The sequence below is a fragment of the Malaclemys terrapin genome, chromosome 20, assembly GCF_027887155.1.
Source record: "Malaclemys terrapin pileata isolate rMalTer1 chromosome 20, rMalTer1.hap1, whole genome shotgun sequence".
Lineage (NCBI taxonomy): Eukaryota > Metazoa > Chordata > Testudines > Emydidae > Malaclemys > Malaclemys terrapin.
Window position 1 is genome coordinate 2,142,244 of NC_071524.1, and position 18,447 is coordinate 2,160,690.

At 66.4% G+C, this 18,447-nt stretch overlaps 1 protein-coding gene across 4 annotated transcripts in view; it reads left to right on the forward strand.

Moving 5' to 3' along the window:
- The window catches only part of LOC128826551 (myosin-10-like), a 60,937-nt gene that overhangs the window by 5,086 nt on the left and 37,404 nt on the right, over positions 1-18,447 (forward strand). Inside the window, exons 1-16 of one of the 4 annotated variants that reach the window (XM_054009892.1) lie at positions 898-1,072; positions 7,452-7,818; positions 10,554-10,710; positions 11,429-11,456; positions 11,778-11,880; positions 12,935-12,955; positions 13,129-13,221; positions 13,472-13,535; positions 13,879-13,977; positions 14,928-15,071; positions 15,463-15,558; positions 15,813-15,931; positions 16,455-16,607; positions 16,707-16,880; positions 17,118-17,291; positions 17,717-17,831. In XM_054009892.1, coding sequence (XP_053865867.1) covers positions 7,471-7,818; positions 10,554-10,710; positions 11,429-11,456; positions 11,778-11,880; positions 12,935-12,955; positions 13,129-13,221; positions 13,472-13,535; positions 13,879-13,977; positions 14,928-15,071; positions 15,463-15,558; positions 15,813-15,931; positions 16,455-16,607; positions 16,707-16,880; positions 17,118-17,291; positions 17,717-17,831 — 1,888 coding nt within the window. In that variant the 5' untranslated portion in view covers positions 898-1,072; positions 7,452-7,470. Of the gene's footprint in view, positions 1-897; positions 1,073-5,281; positions 5,354-7,451; positions 7,819-10,553; positions 10,711-11,428; positions 11,457-11,777; positions 11,881-12,934; positions 12,956-13,128; positions 13,222-13,471; positions 13,536-13,878; positions 13,978-14,927; positions 15,072-15,462; positions 15,559-15,812; positions 15,932-16,454; positions 16,608-16,706; positions 16,881-17,117; positions 17,292-17,716; positions 17,832-18,447 lie in introns of those variants that run through there. The other 3 variants (XM_054009893.1, XM_054009895.1, XM_054009894.1) reach the window with 3 other exon arrangements.

An 18,447-nucleotide genomic window follows, 5' to 3' on the forward strand; every position in this document is an offset into this window, starting at 1 on the left:
GGTGGGGGGGGGTGAGCGAGTCGGCCTGGGGGGTGAGAGAGCCGGCCCGGGGGGCTGGGCAGTGGGGGGTGAGCGAGCCGGCCCGGGGGGGGGGGGCTGGGCGGTGGGGGGGGGTGACCGAGCTAGCCCGGGGGGTTGGGCGGGGGGGGGATGATCGAGCCGGCCCGGGGGGGCGAGTGAGCCGGCCCAGGGGGGGCTGGGCGGGTGGGGGGGGTGCCGGCTTGGTGCTCCATGTGCAGGGGATTCGGACAGAGGGTCGAGCCCGGCAGCCGCTTGGGACCTATGCAGGGGAGACTGGGGTCCTGTTCCCAGCTGTGGGAGGGGAGTGGGGTCTAGTGGTTAGAGCAGGGGCAGTGAGTGTGTGTGTGTGTGTGGGGGGGGGGGGGCTGGGAGCCAGGACTCCTGGGTTCCGCGCCTGCGGTGGGAGGGAGAGCTTTGCTAGTCCAATGACCATCTGCCCCCCCCGACTCTGGGCCCCAGACAATGGGCCCCATTGATCCCTCCATCCTCCGTCCCCCCACCCAGCTTCACACAAAGCGCCCCATTCAGTTTCCACTCGCCCCACCCCAAAAGCATTTCCCCTCCGCCGATTGGCCAAAGCCCCTGCCACTCACCTTCACCTCCCGCCCACGCCGTAGTGGGCGTGGCCTTCCTCCCCCCACCAACCTATCTCAGGGCGGCTGTAGGGTCCCACCCCCCTGCCATTGGTGGGCTGCCTCCGGAGGGGGCGGCGCCAGCGCAGGGGACACCTCCCCCCAGTCCGGGACAGCTCAGTAGCTCCTTGGCCGCTGGACCGGTAGCACCTGGGCTGATGTGGGGGGACCGGGGGGGCCTGGCTTTGTCCCCTCCCCCACTCTCCTGGGGGGGCACCCGGCTGGCGGGGGGCTTGGGCCTGGATGCTTCCAAAAATGCAATAATCTAATTGCATAAATTTACATAAATTTGCATAATCACCCGGCTGCCTCTCCGGGCCAGTGAGCACGGCTCGGCCTTGTCAATAGCCCGTGAGAGCTGCGCCCCCTCCGCGGCCAACACCTCCCCGGCCCGGACACCTTCCTCCGGCCCTGCTCAGGTAACCCCAGCGCAGGCGGGCGCCGGTCCCGGCCCGTGATAGGAATGGGGGGGCCCGTGATCCGGTCCCAGGGGGCCCGTGATCCCCAGCAGGGACCCGGCCCGGGGGTCCTGTTACCTCGTCCCAGGGGTCCCGTTATTCGCAGCATGGACCAGCCTGGGGGTCCCGTTATCCACAGCAGGGGGCTGGCCTGGGGGTCCCGTTATCTGGTCCCAGGGGTCCCGTTATCCACAGCAGGGGGCTGGCCTGGGGGTCCCGTTATCTGGTCCCAGGGGTCCCGTTATCCACAGCAGGGGGCCAGCCCGGGGGTCCTGTTATCTGGTCCCAGGGGTCCCGTTATCCACAGCAGGGAGCCGGGCCAGGGGGTCCTGTTATCCGCAGCAGGGACCCGGCCCGGGGGTCCTGTTACCTCGTCCCAGGGGTCCCGTTATCCACAGCAGGGGGCTGGCCTGGGGGTCCCGTTATCCACAGCAGGGGACTGGCCTGGGGGTCCCGTTATCTGGTCCCTGGGGTCCCGTTATCTGCAGTGGGGGGTCCCATTATTTGGTCCCTAGGGTCCCCTTATGCTCAGCAGGGTGCCAGCCTGGGGGTTCCCTTGTCTGACCCCAGGGGCCGGCCTGGGGCAAGGCCGAGTTCGGTTTGTTCCTGTGCAATGACATGCCACGATTCCCTTTCCAGGCGAGATCTGGCGGGTGGGGTGGGGAACGGAACCTGCTCTCCAGAGGGTCCGTGTCTCGCTCGCATGCCCGGGGCAAAGAGCCTGCGACCTGGAGCCATTCGGAGGAGAGGAACCAGGCCGGGCAGGCACCTTGAGCCCCCAAAGCGGGGTCTCTTAGGGCAAGAGAGGCTGGAATTTTTCTGTGGCTTATGCTGGCCAAAGCGGCTCAGAACGTGGCATGAAATTCCCCCGGCGCGGGGGGAAATTCCCGTGTTGACATGTAGGCCGGGGAAGGCTTTTCGGTGCCGCTCCGCGCGTGGGACTGAGGCGGGTTTGTGCCGGGGGGAAAAGACGCCCGGACTCTTAGCTTTCCATAGGAGTTAAGTCCATGAGCCAGCGGCTCTGCCCTCCCCACTCCCTCGCGTGCTGAGCGACGCTGGCGACTGGCAAGACATCTGTCCTTGTTTTGCTGGGCCGTGGGCCCCGCGTCCCCGGAGAGGGGCTGGTTTCTAGCCGCGGTGGGTCGGCCCTGGCAAACGCAGCGGCTTGTGCCCGGAGGTTTACGTACGACCTGAGTGCTCGCGGGTATTTTGTGTGGCATTGGATACCCGCGTTGCTTGGCGCACCAAACTCCTGCTGGCTCGTGCCAGCCCAGCCCAGCTGAGTGTGGGGGTGGTTATACCGAGCTAAAAGTGCTGGCACGGGTCTACCTGCTGGAATAAACTCCCCCAGGGTAGGGCCCCTTTCATACCGGGAGAGAAGTCCCCACGCGTCTAGATTTTGCAGGCTGCTCTCCCAGTATAGGCCCCTCTCCCCGGGCCTGGCACCCTGGAGAGAATTGCACCGTATCAAATCCCCCCTGCGCCGTTTTGCCAGGCCCAGCCAGTCTCGGGCTGGAGCTGCAGCCGTAAGGACTGGGTTAGGCTCTGAGCGGCACCGGGCCGTGGTGGGGACGGGAATCGTAGCCAGCAGCTGATTCAAACTGGCGGGGGTGGAGCAGGGGCCCCCGTCCGGTTGAAAGGGATGAGGGTGGGGATGGGAGGGCCCCGTCTCCGGGAGGGAGGGCGCCCGTCACTGGGGCGTCTGGGCGCCGGGCCGGCTGTATTTATATCCCCGGCTCCTTTTGCACCGAAAATAGGCGGCCGGCCCTCGTGTTCTTGGCAGGAGCCCTGAGCCCGAGGGGAGGCTGCCAGACCAATTAGCTGGCGCGTCGGGATCGGGGAGCCGGGGGGGGGCGGAAGATGGGCGGTGGGGAGATGTCTCTTCAGTGACAGTGCAGGGTTGGGGGGGAAGGAAGGGAGAGAAGAGGCCGCTGAGCATTCTGGGACTGGGCCTTTCCTTAGGGAACTTTGATCTTTCAGATTGGCGGGGGCAGGGAATGGGATGTGGGGATGTTTCCCTCCAAGCTGGTCCCATGGCTCTAACCACTAGTCCCCACTCCCCTCCCAGAGCTGGGGAGAGAACCCAGGAGTCCTGGCTCCCAGCCCCCCCGCTCTAACTACTAGTCCCCACTCCCCTCCCAGAGCTGGGGAGAGAACCCAGGAGTCCGGCTCTGATCACTAGACCTCACTCCCCTCCCACCTCCATCAACACCCCTAGGCAATAACTGCCCATATAGAGGGAGGTTGAGGGCAGGACAGGACAGGGAGATGGATTCCCCCACCCGACCCCGGCGCATCTACCCCGGGATCCCGCCCCCTCTCTGCCCACGGGCCCATCTCCCCCGGCATTGGCAGACTCCCTGCCTGGTGCCCGCTGAGCTGGGGGGGGGGAGGGAGGGGGAGGCCCGGCCAGACGCTTCATGAGGGGCGGGGGGGGGGACGCAGCCCGACCTGTGGGTCTCAGAGGCATTCCTGGCATTCCACAGCACAGACCACAATTATGCTGAGAGCACCCCCCCCCCCCTGCGCGATGGGCCTGGCTCGGAGCCCTGACCCTGCCAGAGCCGGGGAGAGAACCCAGGAGTCCTGGCTCCCAGCCCCCCCCCCCCCAACCACTACACCCCACTGCCCTCCCAGAGCTGGGGAGAGAATCAGTCACGATGGCCAAAACCTGCTTGTGTCTCCTAGGGATTATTTCCCCCTGGGGCATCGGGGCCCGACCTGCCTGCCTGGGGAGAGCGCCCCCTGCTGAGCCCCCCACCCCCCCGCTCCCTGCAGCCCAGCGCCCCCTAGTGCTGCCCTGTGGTATCGGAGCCAGCCCTGCCTGCCCAGGGAGAGCGCCCCCTGCTGATCCATCCCCAGGGCAGTCCGGTGGGTCCAGCCGTGTTGTGTCTCCTCCACGTGCTGACCTGGCCAGAACCTGCTTTGCCAGCTTCCCCACTTGGCAGCAGCGCAGTGGCAGGAGGTTCCCCAGGTGTCTCAGGGGCCTCTGGCTCAGCCGCGGCGCGCCCGGCAATGCCCGCTCCGGGCGCTGATTGATGAGCTAATTAACGGGCTGGCTGGGCACAGCTGGCAGGAGAGTGGAGCCGGGGCTGGGTTCCCGTCCCTCCCAGGGCCGGGGTGTCGGCTGGGACGCAGCCGATCACTGGGGTCGGGGTTCTCTCCCTGGCTCTGGGAGGGGAGTGGGGTCTAGTGGTTAGAGCAGGGGGGGCTGGGAGCCAGGACTCCTGGGTTCTCTCCCTGGCTCCGGGAGGGGAGTGGGGTCTAGCGGTTAGATCGGGGGGGCTGGGAGCCAGGACTCCTGGGTTCTCTCCCCAGCCTGGGCGGATGCGGTTGGAGCAGGTGACTGTGGAATTTGCACCCTGCCCTGCTGAGCCGCCAGATCCACCTGCCTTGGGTCCGGGCCAAAGGGCGGGGGAGTCATACCTGCCTCTTCGCTCCTTGTTAGGGAATGAGCTGAGCCCTGCCCTGCCCTGCCCTGGGGCGGGGGGACGGGACGACACACCAGCCAAGATACAAAGTATTGGCGCGTCCAAGCAGCGGGGCAAGTGACCCCCCCCAGCTCTGCCGGTGCCCCTCACTCCCGACCCGCAGCCCCTGCTAGCCCGGCCCTGGGCTCCCCCCAGCTCTGCCGGTGCCCCTCACTCCCGACCCGCAGCCCCTGCTAGGCCGGCCCTGGGCTCCCCCCAGCCCTGCCGGTGCCCCTCACTCCCGACCCGCAGCCCCTGCTAGCCCGGCCCTGGGCTCCCCCCAGCTCTGCCGGTGCCCCTCACTCCCGACCCGCAGCCCCTGCTAGGCCGGCCCTGGGCTCCCCCCAGCCCTGCCGGTGCCCCTCACTCCCGACCCGCAGCCCCTGCTAGGCCGGCCCTGGGCTCCCCCCAGCTCTGCCGGTGCCCCTCACTCCCGACCCGCAGCCCCTGCTAGCCCAGCTCTGGGCCCCACCCACAGCTGGATTTTCGGTTTCTGGTGGTGATGGGCTCTGAATCAGTCAAGTGTCTTCAGGCCTCCCGTTGGGAGCCAGGACTCCTGGGTTCTCTCCCCCGGAGGAGGGTGGGGTCTTGTGGGTCAGAGCGGGGGCGGGGCTGGGGCTCTCCCCTCCCCGGTGCCAGGAGCTGCCCCATGCCAGCCTCTGGGGTTGGCAGTTCCCTCCTGTCTCCTCCCTGTCTCAGTGACGCGACCTGGTAGCTCTGCCGGGCGCTGCTGCTGGGAAGCCGGGATTGAGCCTTGCCCAGGCCTGGCCAGGTGAGGGGCGCACCCGGGGGTGGGGGGTGGATTAGAGCCTGGGTTGTGCTCTGAGGTCCCCCACTCTGGGGCAGGGGGTGGCTGGGGTGAAACCCTCCCCAGCTGAAGGGCCAGTTTCGGGGGATGGAGCCAGGCCCCCCCCCCCCCCCCCCGTGTGCACCCAACGAGCGAAACACCTGCAGGGAGAGGGCAGGCTGGGACTTGTCCTGCCGGGGGGGGGAGGGGGGCAGGATTCCCCCGGCTGTGGGAATGGGGAAATGCAGCTCTGCCCCCTCCCCCGGCCGACCCTGCTGCCCCCCAGCGAAGCAACTGAGGGACAGGAGAAGTAGCAGAGCCGGGAGAGAACCCAGGAGTCCTGGCTTCCAGCCCCTGCCCCGCTCCAACCACTAGCCCCCACTCCCTTCCCGGAGCCGCGGATAGAACCCAGGTGTCCTGGCTCCCAGCCCCCACCCTGCTGTAACCACTAGACCCCCTCCCCCTCCCGGATCCGGGGATAGAACCCAAGAGTCTTGATTCAGCCCCCGCTCACCCCATAGCTCTGTCAGAGCCCCTCACTCCTGACCCGCAGCCACCTGCTAGCCCAGCCCTGGGCTCCCCCTACTCCACAGCTACTCAATAACAACCCAGCGTACTCCGCCCCAGCCATCCCGAGAGACCCTACAATAACAACCCCTGTGTCTGTGCCCCCAGTGTTTCCAGAATCCCTACCGTGACAAACCATGTGGCTTTCCCCCCGCCCCCTGCAGAGAGACCCTACAATAACAAACAGTTCTGGACAGATCACAGTGAGAAATCCCCCACCCTGCCAAGAGTTTTAAATTCCCAGACCCCTGGGTGCTTATTTCCCCCCACCCCCCCCCGAGAGAGGGGCAGGGAGGCCCCTAGTGCCAGGCTAGGGTTACCTGTGAGCTGGACACCGCGTGTGTGTGTGTGTGTGTGTGTGATGGGCTAAGGTGGGGGGGAGCCAGGGGGCCTGCCCCTCCCCCTGAGGGAAGGGCAGGTGGGTGGTGTGGGGGGGAATCACTGGGTCTGGTTGCCATGGGGCCGGAATCGGGCTAGCGGATGCCGTGAGTTGGCCGGTCTCAGCTGTAGTGACCGGAGCTCAGCTCAGCTCCCCCCATCGCAGCCCGGCCTCCCCGCTTCGAATACAAGGAGGTCGGGAGTGAGGGGCACCCGCAGAGCTGCGGGGGAGGGGCCAGGGCTGGGACAGCAGGGAGCTGTGGGTCGGGATTGAGGGGCACTGTCTGGCAGAGCCTCTCAGTCCTGCACAGGCTGGTTTGTTATTGTAGGGTCACTCTGGCTTCTTGGGTTTGATATTGTAGGTCTTCCTGCTGTGGTGTGCTCTGGTGTATTATGGTAGGGTCTCTCAGTAGGGCAGCGTGGTCCAGTGTGTTACTGGTAGGTCTCTCGGGGCTGGTTTGTTATCATAAGGTCTCTCAGGGGGGGTGGCATGGTCTGGTGCGTTATTGTAGGGTCTCTCGGGGCTGGTTTGTTATTATAGGGTCTCTCGGGGGGGCGGCGTGGTCCAGTGTGTTATTGTAGGGTCTCTCGGGACTGGTTTGTTATTATAGGGTGTCTCAGGGGGGTGGTGTGGGCTGGTGTGTTATTGTAGGGTCTCTCGGGGCTGGTTTGTTATTGTAGGGTCTCTCAGGGGGGTGGCATGGTCTGGTGCGTTATTGTAGGGACTCCCGGGGCTGGCTTGTTATTGTAGGGTCTCTCAGGGGGGCGGCGTGGTCTGGTGCATTACTGTAGGGTCTCTCGGGGCTGGTTTGTTATTATAGGGTCTCTCGGGGGGCAGCGTGGTCTGGTGTATTATTGTAGGGTCTTTCGGGTTGGTTTGTTATTGTAGGGTCTCTCGGGGCTGGTTTGTTATTGTAGGGTCTCTCAGGGGGGCAGCGTGGTCCAGTGTGTTATTGTAGGGTCTCTCGGGACTGGTTTGTTATTATAGGGTGTCTCAGGGGGGTGGTGTGGGCTGGTGTGTTATTGTAGGGTCTCTCGGGGCTGGTTTGTTATTGTAGGGTCTCTCAGGGGGGTGGCATGGTCTAGCGCGTTCTTGGAGGGTCTCCCTGCGGCACTGACCCCATCCCTCTCCCCCCAGGTTCCCTCCATCCCCAGCCATGGCGGCGCGGGTGGCTCAGCGGGACACCGCCGAGCGCTACCTCTTTGTGGACCGGGACTCGGTGGGGAACCCGGCCACGCAGGCGGACTGGACGGCCAAGCGGCTGGTGTGGGTGCCCTCGGAGCGGCACGGCTTCGAGGCGGCCAGCCTGCGGGACGAGCGGGCCGATGAGGTGCTGGTGGAGCTGGCGGAGAACGGGCGCCAGGTGCTGGTGCCCAAACACGAGGTGCAGAAGATGAACCCCCCGAAGTTCTCCAAGGTGGAGGACATGGCCGAGCTGACCTGCCTCAACGAGGCCTCCGTGCTGCACAACCTCAAGGACCGCTACTACTCCGGCCTCATCTACGTGAGTGCGGGACCCCGGCGTCCGGGAGCCCAACCCCCCCACACCCCTCCCAGAGCCGGGGAGAGAACCCAGGAGTCCTGACTCCCAGCCCCACTGCTCTAACCCACTAGACCCCCCCTCACACTGAACCAAGGATTCCCAGCACCCCCGATATGGAAAGGCCCCTTGTCTCCCCTGTCCTCCCCCCCGATGCAGCCAAGAGTCCCCAATGTGCCCCCCTCTCCCCGTTGTCATGGGGGCTGGGAGAGATGGGGGAAGCCGCAGGGCCAGGCGGTGACATCTAGAGGGGGTCCCGCCTGGTGCCTGCCGGGGGCTGCCCCGGCCTGTGCTGCCCGATGTCCCCACTAGGGGTCACCCCGCCCCGTCCCTGGCCTGTCCCGGCAGGTGTGGGGCTGGGCGCGTCTCTGGGCTGGGGGAGGCAGGGAGCGGCCTGTACTTCGCCCCGGGGCAGGGAGGGCTGGGCCAGGGTGAAGGGCGGGACAGGTGGATTCCATGGGGCTGGCTCATGGGCTGGGGGGGCGGAGCACAGCCAGGGGCTTGGCCGGGAACCCGTTAGGGGCAGCCCTGCCCCGTGGGAGCCGTGGGCCCAGCGCTGGCTCCGGTGCCCCAGGGTGGCACTAGGGGGTGCTGTGCTGTGGAGCAGGGGGCTGGTGCTGTGGGGCTTGGTAGGGGGCGCTGTGCTGTGGGGTAGGGGGCCTGTGCTGTGGGGCAGGGGGCTCAGCAGGGGGTGCTGTGCTATGGGGCAGGGGGACTGTGCTGTGGGGCAGGGGACTCAGCAGGGGGCCTATGCTGTGGGGTGGGGGGCTCAGCGGGGGGCGCTGTGCTGTGGGGTAGGGGGGGCTGTGCTATGGGGCAAGAGGCCTGTGCTGTGGGGCAGAGGACTCAGCAGGGGGGCTGTCCTGGGGGGGATCAGCTGGGGGCTCTGGGCTACAGGGAGGGGGGTCCCAGCGGGGGTCGTTCTCCACTAGCCATCAGGGCTGGCCCTGATGCCCCGACAGGGCCGTGCCCGTGGGGGCGGGGGGGACGCTGGGGATCAGAGTGGGACGTTGGGCAGTGCAGGGGGCAGATGGGGTTGGGCCTGCGGCAGTGTGAGGCGGGGGGCAGAGGACACAGCAGCCGAGGTGGGGGGGCGGCTGGCTGTGGGGGGAGGGGCAGGTTGCCTCGGATCCCTGCCCCCCTTCAGCCGGGCTGGGTGTGGGGCAGGTTGGCGTGGTGCCAGGGCTAGGACAGGCCCGACCTGTTTGCTGAGAGCCTGGGCGGGCCCCAGCGCCAGGTGCGAGTCCTGCCCTGCGGGGGAGGGCGGGGTTGGCACCGAGGGGAAAGCGCCCCAGGAAGGTCTCCCTCAGCACAGTGCCCCCGGCCTGTCCCGCACTGAGCCCCCCTGGGCATCACCCCAGCCCGGCCTGTCACCCTTCCCTGCTCAGGACATGCCTGTCCCTGCTTAGCATGAGATGGGGTCACGGGGTGGCAGCTCCGCCCCCTCCCCCACGGGAGCGATGCCCCCCTGACCTGCGTCCAGCCCCACTCTTCCCTCCATAGGGATTTGGGGCTCGTCACCAACCGCAGGGTCCCACGGATGGGTCCGGAGCTGGTCATGGCCCCAACCCCAATGTACTACAGGGAGAACCCAGGAGTCCCCCGCAGGAGTCCCCCGCAGAACCCAGGAGTCCTGGCTCCCAGCGCCCCCTGCTCTAACCACTAGACCCCACTCCCCTTCCAGAGCTAGGGAGAGAACCCAGGAGTCCTGGCTCCCAGCCCCCCTGCTCTAACCAATAACCCCCACTCCCTTCCCAGAGCCAGGGATGGAACCCAGGCGTCCTGGCTCCCAGCGCCCCCCTGCTCTAACCACTAGACACCACTCCCCTCCCAGAGCTAGGGAGAGAACCCAGGAGTCCTGGCTCCCAGCCCCCCTGCTCTAACCAATAGCCCCCACTCCCCTCCCAGAGCCAGGGATGGAACCCAGGCGTCCAGGTCCCAGCGCTGAGCTTAGAGCATGTCAGTTCTTGAGTTGCCAGAGGTCTCCCATGGTGCCCGCGGGTGGGCTTGGATCTGCCCCTCCCCCGCTGTGCTGGCCTGGGCACCTCGCCCAGCCTGGGGCAGGAACATGCCCGGCCAGTGCCCCTCGGCTCTGTAATTAACTGGGATTTAATTGGTGGGTGGCCCCTCCTGTAATTACAGACCCTGAGCCCAGCTGCCACTGGGGGCCGTGCACGCAGCAGATGTTAGGGCTGGGAGCCAGGATGCCTGGGTTCTCTCTACGGCTCTGGGAGGGAAATGGGGTCTAGTGGGTAGAGCCGGGGGGGGGCGGGGCTGGGAGCCAGGACTCCTGGGTTCTCTCCCCAGCTCTGGGAGGGGAGTGGGGATACAAACCCCCATCAGATCCCCCGATCTCCCCTTCCCCCCTTTCCGTGCACCCGTTAGGGATCAGGTGGGCGCTGGTTGGGGTCAAAAGAGAGCCCAGACATGACTCCATCCTCCTGGCCTTGCAGAGGGTCCTGGCCCCCAACAACCACCAGGGGGCTCTGGGCCAGCTGGACCGAACGGGGGCACCCGCGGCCCTCGCTCTGGCATGGCCCCTTTCCTCTGTGTTGGCCCCCGAACGCCCGGCCCTGCTTGGGAATTAACTACTAGGGATCACTTTCCCTGTCCTAATGGTGCTGCGGGGAGAACCCAGGAGTCCGGGCTCCCTGCCCCTCCCCCGTTAATTCCCCTCTCTCTCTCTCTGCCCTCCCCAGACGTATTCAGGGCTGTTCTGTGTGGTCATCAACCCCTACAAGAACCTGCCCATCTACACGGAGCAGATTGTCGAGATGTATCGGGGCAAGAAGCGCCATGAGATGCCGCCCCACATCTACGCCATCTCGGAGGCCGCCTACCGCAGCATGCTGCAGGGTGTGTGTGTGTGTGTGTGTGTCGCCCCTGCTGGGGACTGGGCCCTGCTCTGTGTTTGTGTGTGTGTGTGTGTTTGTGTGTGTCCAGCCCTGCCCCCTATATGTGTGTGTGTGTGGCCCCTGCTGAGGACTGGGCCCTGCTCTGTGTGTGTGTGTGTGTGTGTGTGTGTGTGTGTCCAGCTCTGCCCCGTGTGTGTGTTTGTGTGTGTGTGTGTGTGTGTTGCTCCTGCTGGAGCTAGGCCCTGTGTGTGTGTGTCTGTGTGTGTGTGTGTCCAGCCCTGCTCCCTGTGTGTGTTGCCCCTGCTGGGGACTGGGCCCTGCTCTGTGTGTGTGTGTGTTGCCCCTGCTGGGGGCTGTGCCCTGCTCTGTGTGTGTGTGTCCAGCCCTGCCCCTTGTGTGTGTGTGTGTGTTTGTGTGTGTGTCACCCCTGCTGGGGGCTGGGCCCTGCTCTCTCTGTGTGTGTGTGTGTGTGTGTGTGTGTGTGTGTGTGTGTGTGTGTGGCCCTGCTGGGGGCTGGGCCCTGCTCTGTGTGTGAGTGTCCGTGCTGGGGGTTGTGTGGGCTGGGGAAATGGGGGCTCTGGGGCAGCAAGGACGGGGGCTGTTACATCCAGCCGGGTGACGCACCCCCCCATATTCAGGAGGGAGCTGTGGGTGGGTGGGGGGTGACACTGCTGGGTGGTGTGCGCAGCACCACACTCACTTCCTGTCTCTTCCAACAGACCGAGAGGATCAGTCCATCCTGTGCACGTAAGTGTCACAAACTCTGAGTGTGTGTGTGCGTATGTGCGCACAGCACTGCTCCCTGCTGGGGGGATAAGGGTGTGCGTGCGGGAGAGAGAGCAACGCTGCCCCCTGCTGGTGTGTGTGTGTGTGTGTGTGTATGCACCCAGCGCTGTCCCCTGCTGGGCTCTGTGTGTGCACCCAGCGCTGCCCCCTGCTGGTGTGTGTGTGTGTGTGTGTGTACCCAGTGCTGCCCCCTGCTGGGCTGTGTGTGTAGTGCTGCCCCATGTGGCTGCCGGGGGGTGGCTCTGGCCCATGCCCATCAATGCAGGCCTGGTGCTGTTGCAGGGGCGAGTCCGGCGCCGGGAAGACGGAGAACACCAAGAAGGTGATCCAGTACCTGGCCCACGTGGCCTCCTCCCACAAGGCCCGCAAGGAGCAGAGCGTCCCGGTGAGAGTCCAGCTGAGCCGACCTGGCACTGGGCACCCATGGGTGCTGGGGTGGGTGCTCCCTGCGGGGGTGGGCGGGTACTACTGGGGCTCAACACCTGTGCCAGCTCAGATGCCCACCTGGCCAGTTCAGGGTCCCTTCCTCCCCCCCAGCTGCTCATATAAACCCACCGCTCCCCACCCCCACACCTGTGTCTAGGCCCTGCCAGCTCCCCCCCACCCTGATGTGCCCCCCCCCCAGCTATGTTCCTGCCCTGTGTGTTACCCCAGAGTCCCTGGGGCAATGAGGAAGGTGGGTCTGGGGCCGAAGTGAGAGGGTTAGAGCTATCCAGTGCTGAGAGGGTGGGGGGTGGGAGTCAGGACGCCTGGGTTCCACCCCAGAGAGGCCGCATCCCAGTGCTGGGTGAGGGGTCCCCGTATAGCCAGGCCCCGTGACCCACTCCAGAGGGTCTGCATCCGGGCGAGGGGTCCCCATATAACCAGCCCTAGCGCCCTGGAGGCGGCTGTGTTCTGACTGCTGGCAGCGTGGCTGGAGGGGGCCGTTGGTGGGTGCAGTGGGATACCCGCGTCCTCCAGCAGTAACCTCCCCTCTCCCCTGTCTTGCTGCCTCCAGCTGGAGTCACCGAACATGGCCAAGCACCCGGCAAGTGGATGCATCGTGTGCCACCTGCCTGCCCGCCTGCCCTCAGCCATTCCTGCCCTTTGATTGGCTACCCATAGCCCCGCCCCCTTGGGGCGCAGTTCACTGAGTTGTCTTTTGCTTCTTTGGCTGGATTTTTTTTGTTTTTTTTGGGCTGTCTTTGGCAAAGGCTTTTTTGTTACATCTGCCCCAGTGCCAGGAGCCAGGACTCCTGGGTTCTCTCCCCCGCTTGGGGAGGGGGGTGGGGGCCGGTGGTTAGTGTGGGGGCGGGGTCGATTCCCGGTCTGTGTCGCTGTTGCCTCGTTTTGTCCTGTTCAGTCGCCTCCCTCGTCGCCGCTCCGACTAACCCTCCGGTTCTGTTTGTGTTTTGTCGTCCCTCCCCCCCCCATCTCATGTGCGTGTGACCCCGCCACAGAGCTCCGGCCCCGTCTCCTACGTGAGTAGCTCCCAGCCCTGCGGTTCCTGTGGTTAACCCCCAAATCCTGGGAGCGGGGGAGGTCACCCATATAATAGTGCCCCGTGCTGGGAGAGGTGGGGCTGGAGCAGCCGGGAGCTCCCTGCCCCCCAGCGCCCCCCCCCCCCGGCATGACCCCAGCCCTCTCCCCGCAGGGCGAGCTGGAGCGGCAGCTGCTTCAGGCCAACCCCATCCTGGAGGCCTTCGGCAACGCCAAGACGGTGAAAAATGACAACTCCTCCCGATTCGTGAGTGCCGGGGGACAGCAGAGCTGGGGGGGGGGGAATGAGGGAAAGGGGCAGGCAGGAGTGTGGGGGCCTCGGGAGAAGGGGCAGGCCGGAAGGGGCAGATTGGGGCATGGGGGGCCGGGGGAAGGGGCAGGTAGGAGTGTGGGGGCCTCGGGGGAAGGGGCAGGTTTGGGTGTGGGGATCCTGGGGGTGGCAGAGGAGTCCTTCCACCCCCCAACATCAATTCCATTGCACTCTTTCCCCCGCCCAGGGTAAATTCATCCGGATCAATTTTGACGTGGCCGGCTACATTGTTGGAGCCAATATAGAGACATGTATCCTCTGGGCTGGGGGGCAGGATGGGAGGGGGGTGGGCAGGGCACATGGCCCCTAGCAAGGTGTGTGGGGGGGCTGGGGGGGTGATGCCCCCTCCCTGAGGTACGGGGAGGCTCTGGGGCTGGGGGTGATTCCCCCTCCCTGAGGTACGGAGGGGCTCTGGGGCTGGGGGTGATTCCCCCTCCCTGAGGTACGGGAGGAGCTCTGGGGCTGCGTGTGGGGGTGATTCCCCCTCCCTGAGGTATGGGGGGCTCTGGGGCTGCGTGTGGGGGTGATTCCCCCTCCCTGTGGGAGGGGGGTTGATCCCAGGGCCCACGCCCCTTTCCTTAACATCGGGCTCAGACCTGCTGGAGAAATCTCGCGCCATCCGCCAGGCCAAGGACGAGAGAACCTTCCACATCTTCTACCAGCTGCTGGTGGGGGCGGGCGAGAACACAAAGGGTACGGAGCCTCCCCGGGACTCCCATGGCCCACCCAGACCTGGGGAGAACCCAGGAGTCCTGGCTCCCAGCCCCCCTGCTCTAACCACTAGACCCCCCTCCCCTCCCAGAGCTGGGAGAGAACACAGGAGTCCTGGCTCCCAGCTCCCCTGCTCTAACCACTAGACCCCCCCCCTCCCCTCCCCTCCCAGAGCTGGGAGAGAACCCAGGAGTCCTGGCTCCCACCCCCCTGCTCTAGACCCCACTCCCCTACTGACTCACTCTCTGGGGGCTGAGACAGTACAGCAGTCCTGTGTGGGGCTCCTTGGGGCAGGCCGGTCGGACGTGGTGCAGACCCCGTCCCCGCCGGCCCTGGGGGGCGGGAGGTGGCCGGTCGGACGTGGTGCCGACCCCGTCCCCGCCGGTCCTGGGGGGCGGGAGGTGGCCGGTTGGACGCGGTGCCGACCCCGTCCCCGCCGGCCCTGGGGGGCGGGAGGTAGGGTGACCAGACGTCCCGATTTTATAGGAACAGTCCTGATTTTTGGGTCTTTTTCTTATATAGGCTCCAATTACCCACCACCCCATGTCCCGATTTTTCACATTTGCTATCTGGTCACCCTAGCGGGAGGTGGCCGGTCGGACGCGGTGCCGACCCCGTCCCCGCCGGCCCTGGGGGGCGGGAGGTAGGGTGACCAGATGTCCCGATTTTATAGGAACAGTCCTGATTTTTGGGTCTTTTTCTTATATAGGCTCCAATTACCCACCACCCCATGTCCCGATTTTTCACATTTGCTATCTGGTCACCCTAGCGGGAGGTGGCCGGTTGGACGCGGTGCCGACCTCGTCCCCGCCGGCCCTGGGGGGCAGGAAGTGGCTGGTCGGACGCGGTGCCGACCCCGTCCCCGCCGGTCCCGGGGGGCTGGAGGTGGCCGGTCGGACGCGGTGCCGACCCCGTCCCTGTCTCCCCCCCAGCTGAGCTGCTGCTGGAGCCATTCAACCAGTATCGGTTCCTGTCCAACGGGTTCCTGCCCATCCCGGGCCAGCAGGACAAGGAGATCTTCCAGGAGACCATGGAGTCCATGCGCATCATGGGCTTCTCCCCCGAGGAGATCCACAGTGAGTCGCCCCCCCCTCCCCGTTCGGGGGCAGATCCCCACCTTGGGGGGGCACAGCTGGTACCCAGAGGAGATTATGGGGGTGGAAACCTGAGGGGTGGGGAAGCCAATGTAGAGTGGGGCTTAGGAGAGGAGGGTCAAAACTCGGGGGGGCGGGGTCTGGGGCAGGGTATGGGAGGGGTGGCAGGCCAGGAACTGGCAGCCTGTGTGGGGTTGATCTAGTGGAGGGGGGATGGAGGGACCCTGAGGTTGGGGGGCAGGATCTGGGGGATCAGGTAAGATTGGATCTGGGGTGGCAGCGGGGGAAGCCCCTGGAGTGGGAGGAGTGGGATGGGGACTGGGGGGCCATGGGGAGGGCCCCCTGCCCCCCTCACCGGCTCCCCGCCCCCCAGGCATGCTGCGAATGGTGTCGGCCGTGCTGCAGTTTGGGAACATTGTCTTCCGCAAGGAGCGAAACACGGACCAGGCCTCTATGCCGGACAACACAGGTACGGCCCCGATCCAGCCCCGGCGTGGGGGGTTGGCTGGCTCAGGGGGGCAGGGAATGGGACACGGGGCCTTTCTCCTCTAGGGGGCACCATCGGGGGGGGCTCTGTGTGGTTGGGGGTGACCCATGGGGGGCTGTGGGGGGGCATGGGAGGAGCTATGTGTGGGGGCGGGAGGAGGGAAGAGGGGGGGCTGTGGGGGGAGAGGGAGCTTGCCCCCCTCCCGCCCCTCATGCTGAGCTCTCGCTGCCCCCCAGCCGCCCAGAAGCTCTGCCACCTGCTGGGGCTGAACGTGACCGAGTTCTCCCGCGCCATCCTCATGCCACGCATCAAGGTCGGGCGCGACTACGTGCAGAAGGCCCAGACCAAGGAGCAGGTGGGGAAGGGGGGGCAGGGCTGGGGGGCTGGGTTCTGTGGGGGAGGGGGGAACAGACGTCAGGGAATGTGGCGCTGGAATCCTGGGGGGCGGGGAGGAGGTGTGGAGGAGGGGCAGGGGAGGGGGCTGTGGCAGGGGTAGGGCAGGGGGATGTGTGGGAGGGGCAGGGGCATGGTGGGTGAGGGGAAGGCGACGTGGCAGGGGCAGGGTGGGGCGTGGTGGGGGAGATGCTCCACCCCTCCCATACCCTGCCCCAGACACACACAGGGGGTGTGGCAGGAGCAGGGGGGTGTGGTGGGGAGGGGCAGGAGGTGTGTCAGGGGTAGTGCCGGGGGATGTGTGACAGGGGCAGGTGGGGGAGTGGCAGGGGGTGTGGTGGGGAGGGGCAGGAGGTGTGTCAGGGGTAGTGCCGGGGGATGTGTGACAGGGGCAGGTGGGGGAGTGGCAGGGGGTGTGATGGGGAGGGGCAGGGTGGGGTGTGGTGGGGGAGGGGCCGGGGGTGACTCTCTGCCCCGCCCCCCAGGCGGATTTCGCCATCGAGGCGCTGGCCAAGGCGACCTATGAGCGCCTGTTCCGCTGGCTCGTCCACCGCATCAACCGGGCCCTGGACCGCACCAAGCGCCAGGGAGCCTCCTTCATCGGCATCCTCGACATCGCCGGCTTCGAGATCTTCCAGGTGAGCCCCCCCCAGCCTCTCCAACCCCCCCCGAAACCTCCCCCAGCCCCCCCCGAACCACCTGTGCCCCCTGACCTGTCCCCCCCCCCCCCCCCACAGCTGAACTCCTTCGAGCAGCTCTGCATCAACTACACCAACGAGAAACTGCAGCAGCTCTTCAACCACACCATGTTCGTGCTGGAGCAGGAGGAGTACCAGCGCGAGGGCATCGCCTGGGACTTCATCGACTTCGGCCTGGACCTGCAGCCCTGCATCGACCTCATCGAGCGCCCGGTCGGCGGGGGGCTGGGCGGGGGGCAGGGTGGGGAGGCCTGGCAGGGCAGGGGGCGCTCAGTAGGGGTCACTGGGTCTCGGGGCGGGGCGTCTGGGCAGGGGGGCGAAGTGCTGGGGGGGGGGAAGGAGGGGGGGCTGGGCAGGTGGCTCTGTGCCACGGGGCAGGGGGCGGAGCGGCTTGGCAGGGGGCCCCGTGCACAGGGGGCCAGTGGGGTGACGGTCCCTCCCCCCCCACAGGTGAACCCCCCGGGGGTGCTGGCCCTGCTGGACGAGGAGTGCTGGTTCCCCAAAGCCACCGACAAGAGCTTTGTGGAGAAGGTGATCCAGGAGCAGGGGGGGCACCCCAAGTTCCAGAAACCCCGGCAGCTGCGCGACAAGGCCGACTTCTGCATCCTCCACTACGCGGGCAAGGTGTGTGCCCTTGCCCCTGCTGGGGGGGCTGGTCCCTGGTGTGGGTGTGTATCCTGCTAGGGGGGGGCCGGGCCCTGGTGTGTGTGTGTGTGTGTGTGTGTGTGATGTTGCCCTCTAGTGGACAGCCCCTTAAGTGCAGTGGTTTTCCCATCATAACCTGATTCACTCAAATGGCCCCAGGCCTAGCTCGCTGTTACGCTGCCCACTCCCCTCCCAGGGCCGGGGAGAGAACCCAGGAGTCCTGGCTCCCATTTGCTGTGTGTCGTCCCACTCAGTTTACTCCCCCAGTCCTGTGTCGCCCCCCCCACCCCCCGGCTGTGGTTTTAAACCCGCCAGGTTGTCAAGTGGCAGGGAGTCCCACAGGCCCCAGCTTGTCGGGCTGTGGGGGCTGGGGTGCCTCCCCCTGACCCATGCGCCCCCCCCAGGTGGATTACAAGGCAGACGAGTGGCTGATGAAGAACATGGACCCGCTGAACGACAATGTGGCCACCCTGCTGCACCAGAGCGCGGAGCGCTTCACCGCCGAGCTCTGGAAGGACGGTAGGATGGGGTGAGGGGGTGGGGTTGAGGGGGGGAAACACCCTCACTCTCCCCACGGAGCCACTGTCTGCTCCCTTCTTTTACTGCCTCAGTCACAGCAGCTCCCTGCACCCCCCCAGACCCCCCCAAACCACCCCCCGGCACAGCACCTCTGTGCACCCCCCGGTCCCCCACAGACAGCCCCAGCCACTGCCCCCCACTGCCCCCACAGACCTCCCCCCCCAGGCACAGCACCTCTGTGCACCCCCCGGTTCCCCACAGACAGCCCCAGCCACTGCCCCCCACAGACCTCCCCCCCAGGCACAGCACCTCTGTGCACCCCCCGGTTCCCCACAGACAGCCCCAGCCACTGGCCCTTTGTGCCCCCCCAACAGCCCCCAGCCACTAACCCCACCTGTCCCCCCACACTCACTCCCCAGGAATCAGGAGACTCAAAGCAAAGCGCACTGTAAATAACTGGGGGGGGGGGGTCGCTAGCACCCCCTGGCACCGACTCCCCCTCCCCTGACCTCTCTGACCCCCCCAGTAGCATCCACTAATTCTTGACCTCTTCCCCCTGCTCCCGCATTCTGCTGGCCTCAGGGCGGGGGGCTGCTGGGATGATTCTCCCCATTTA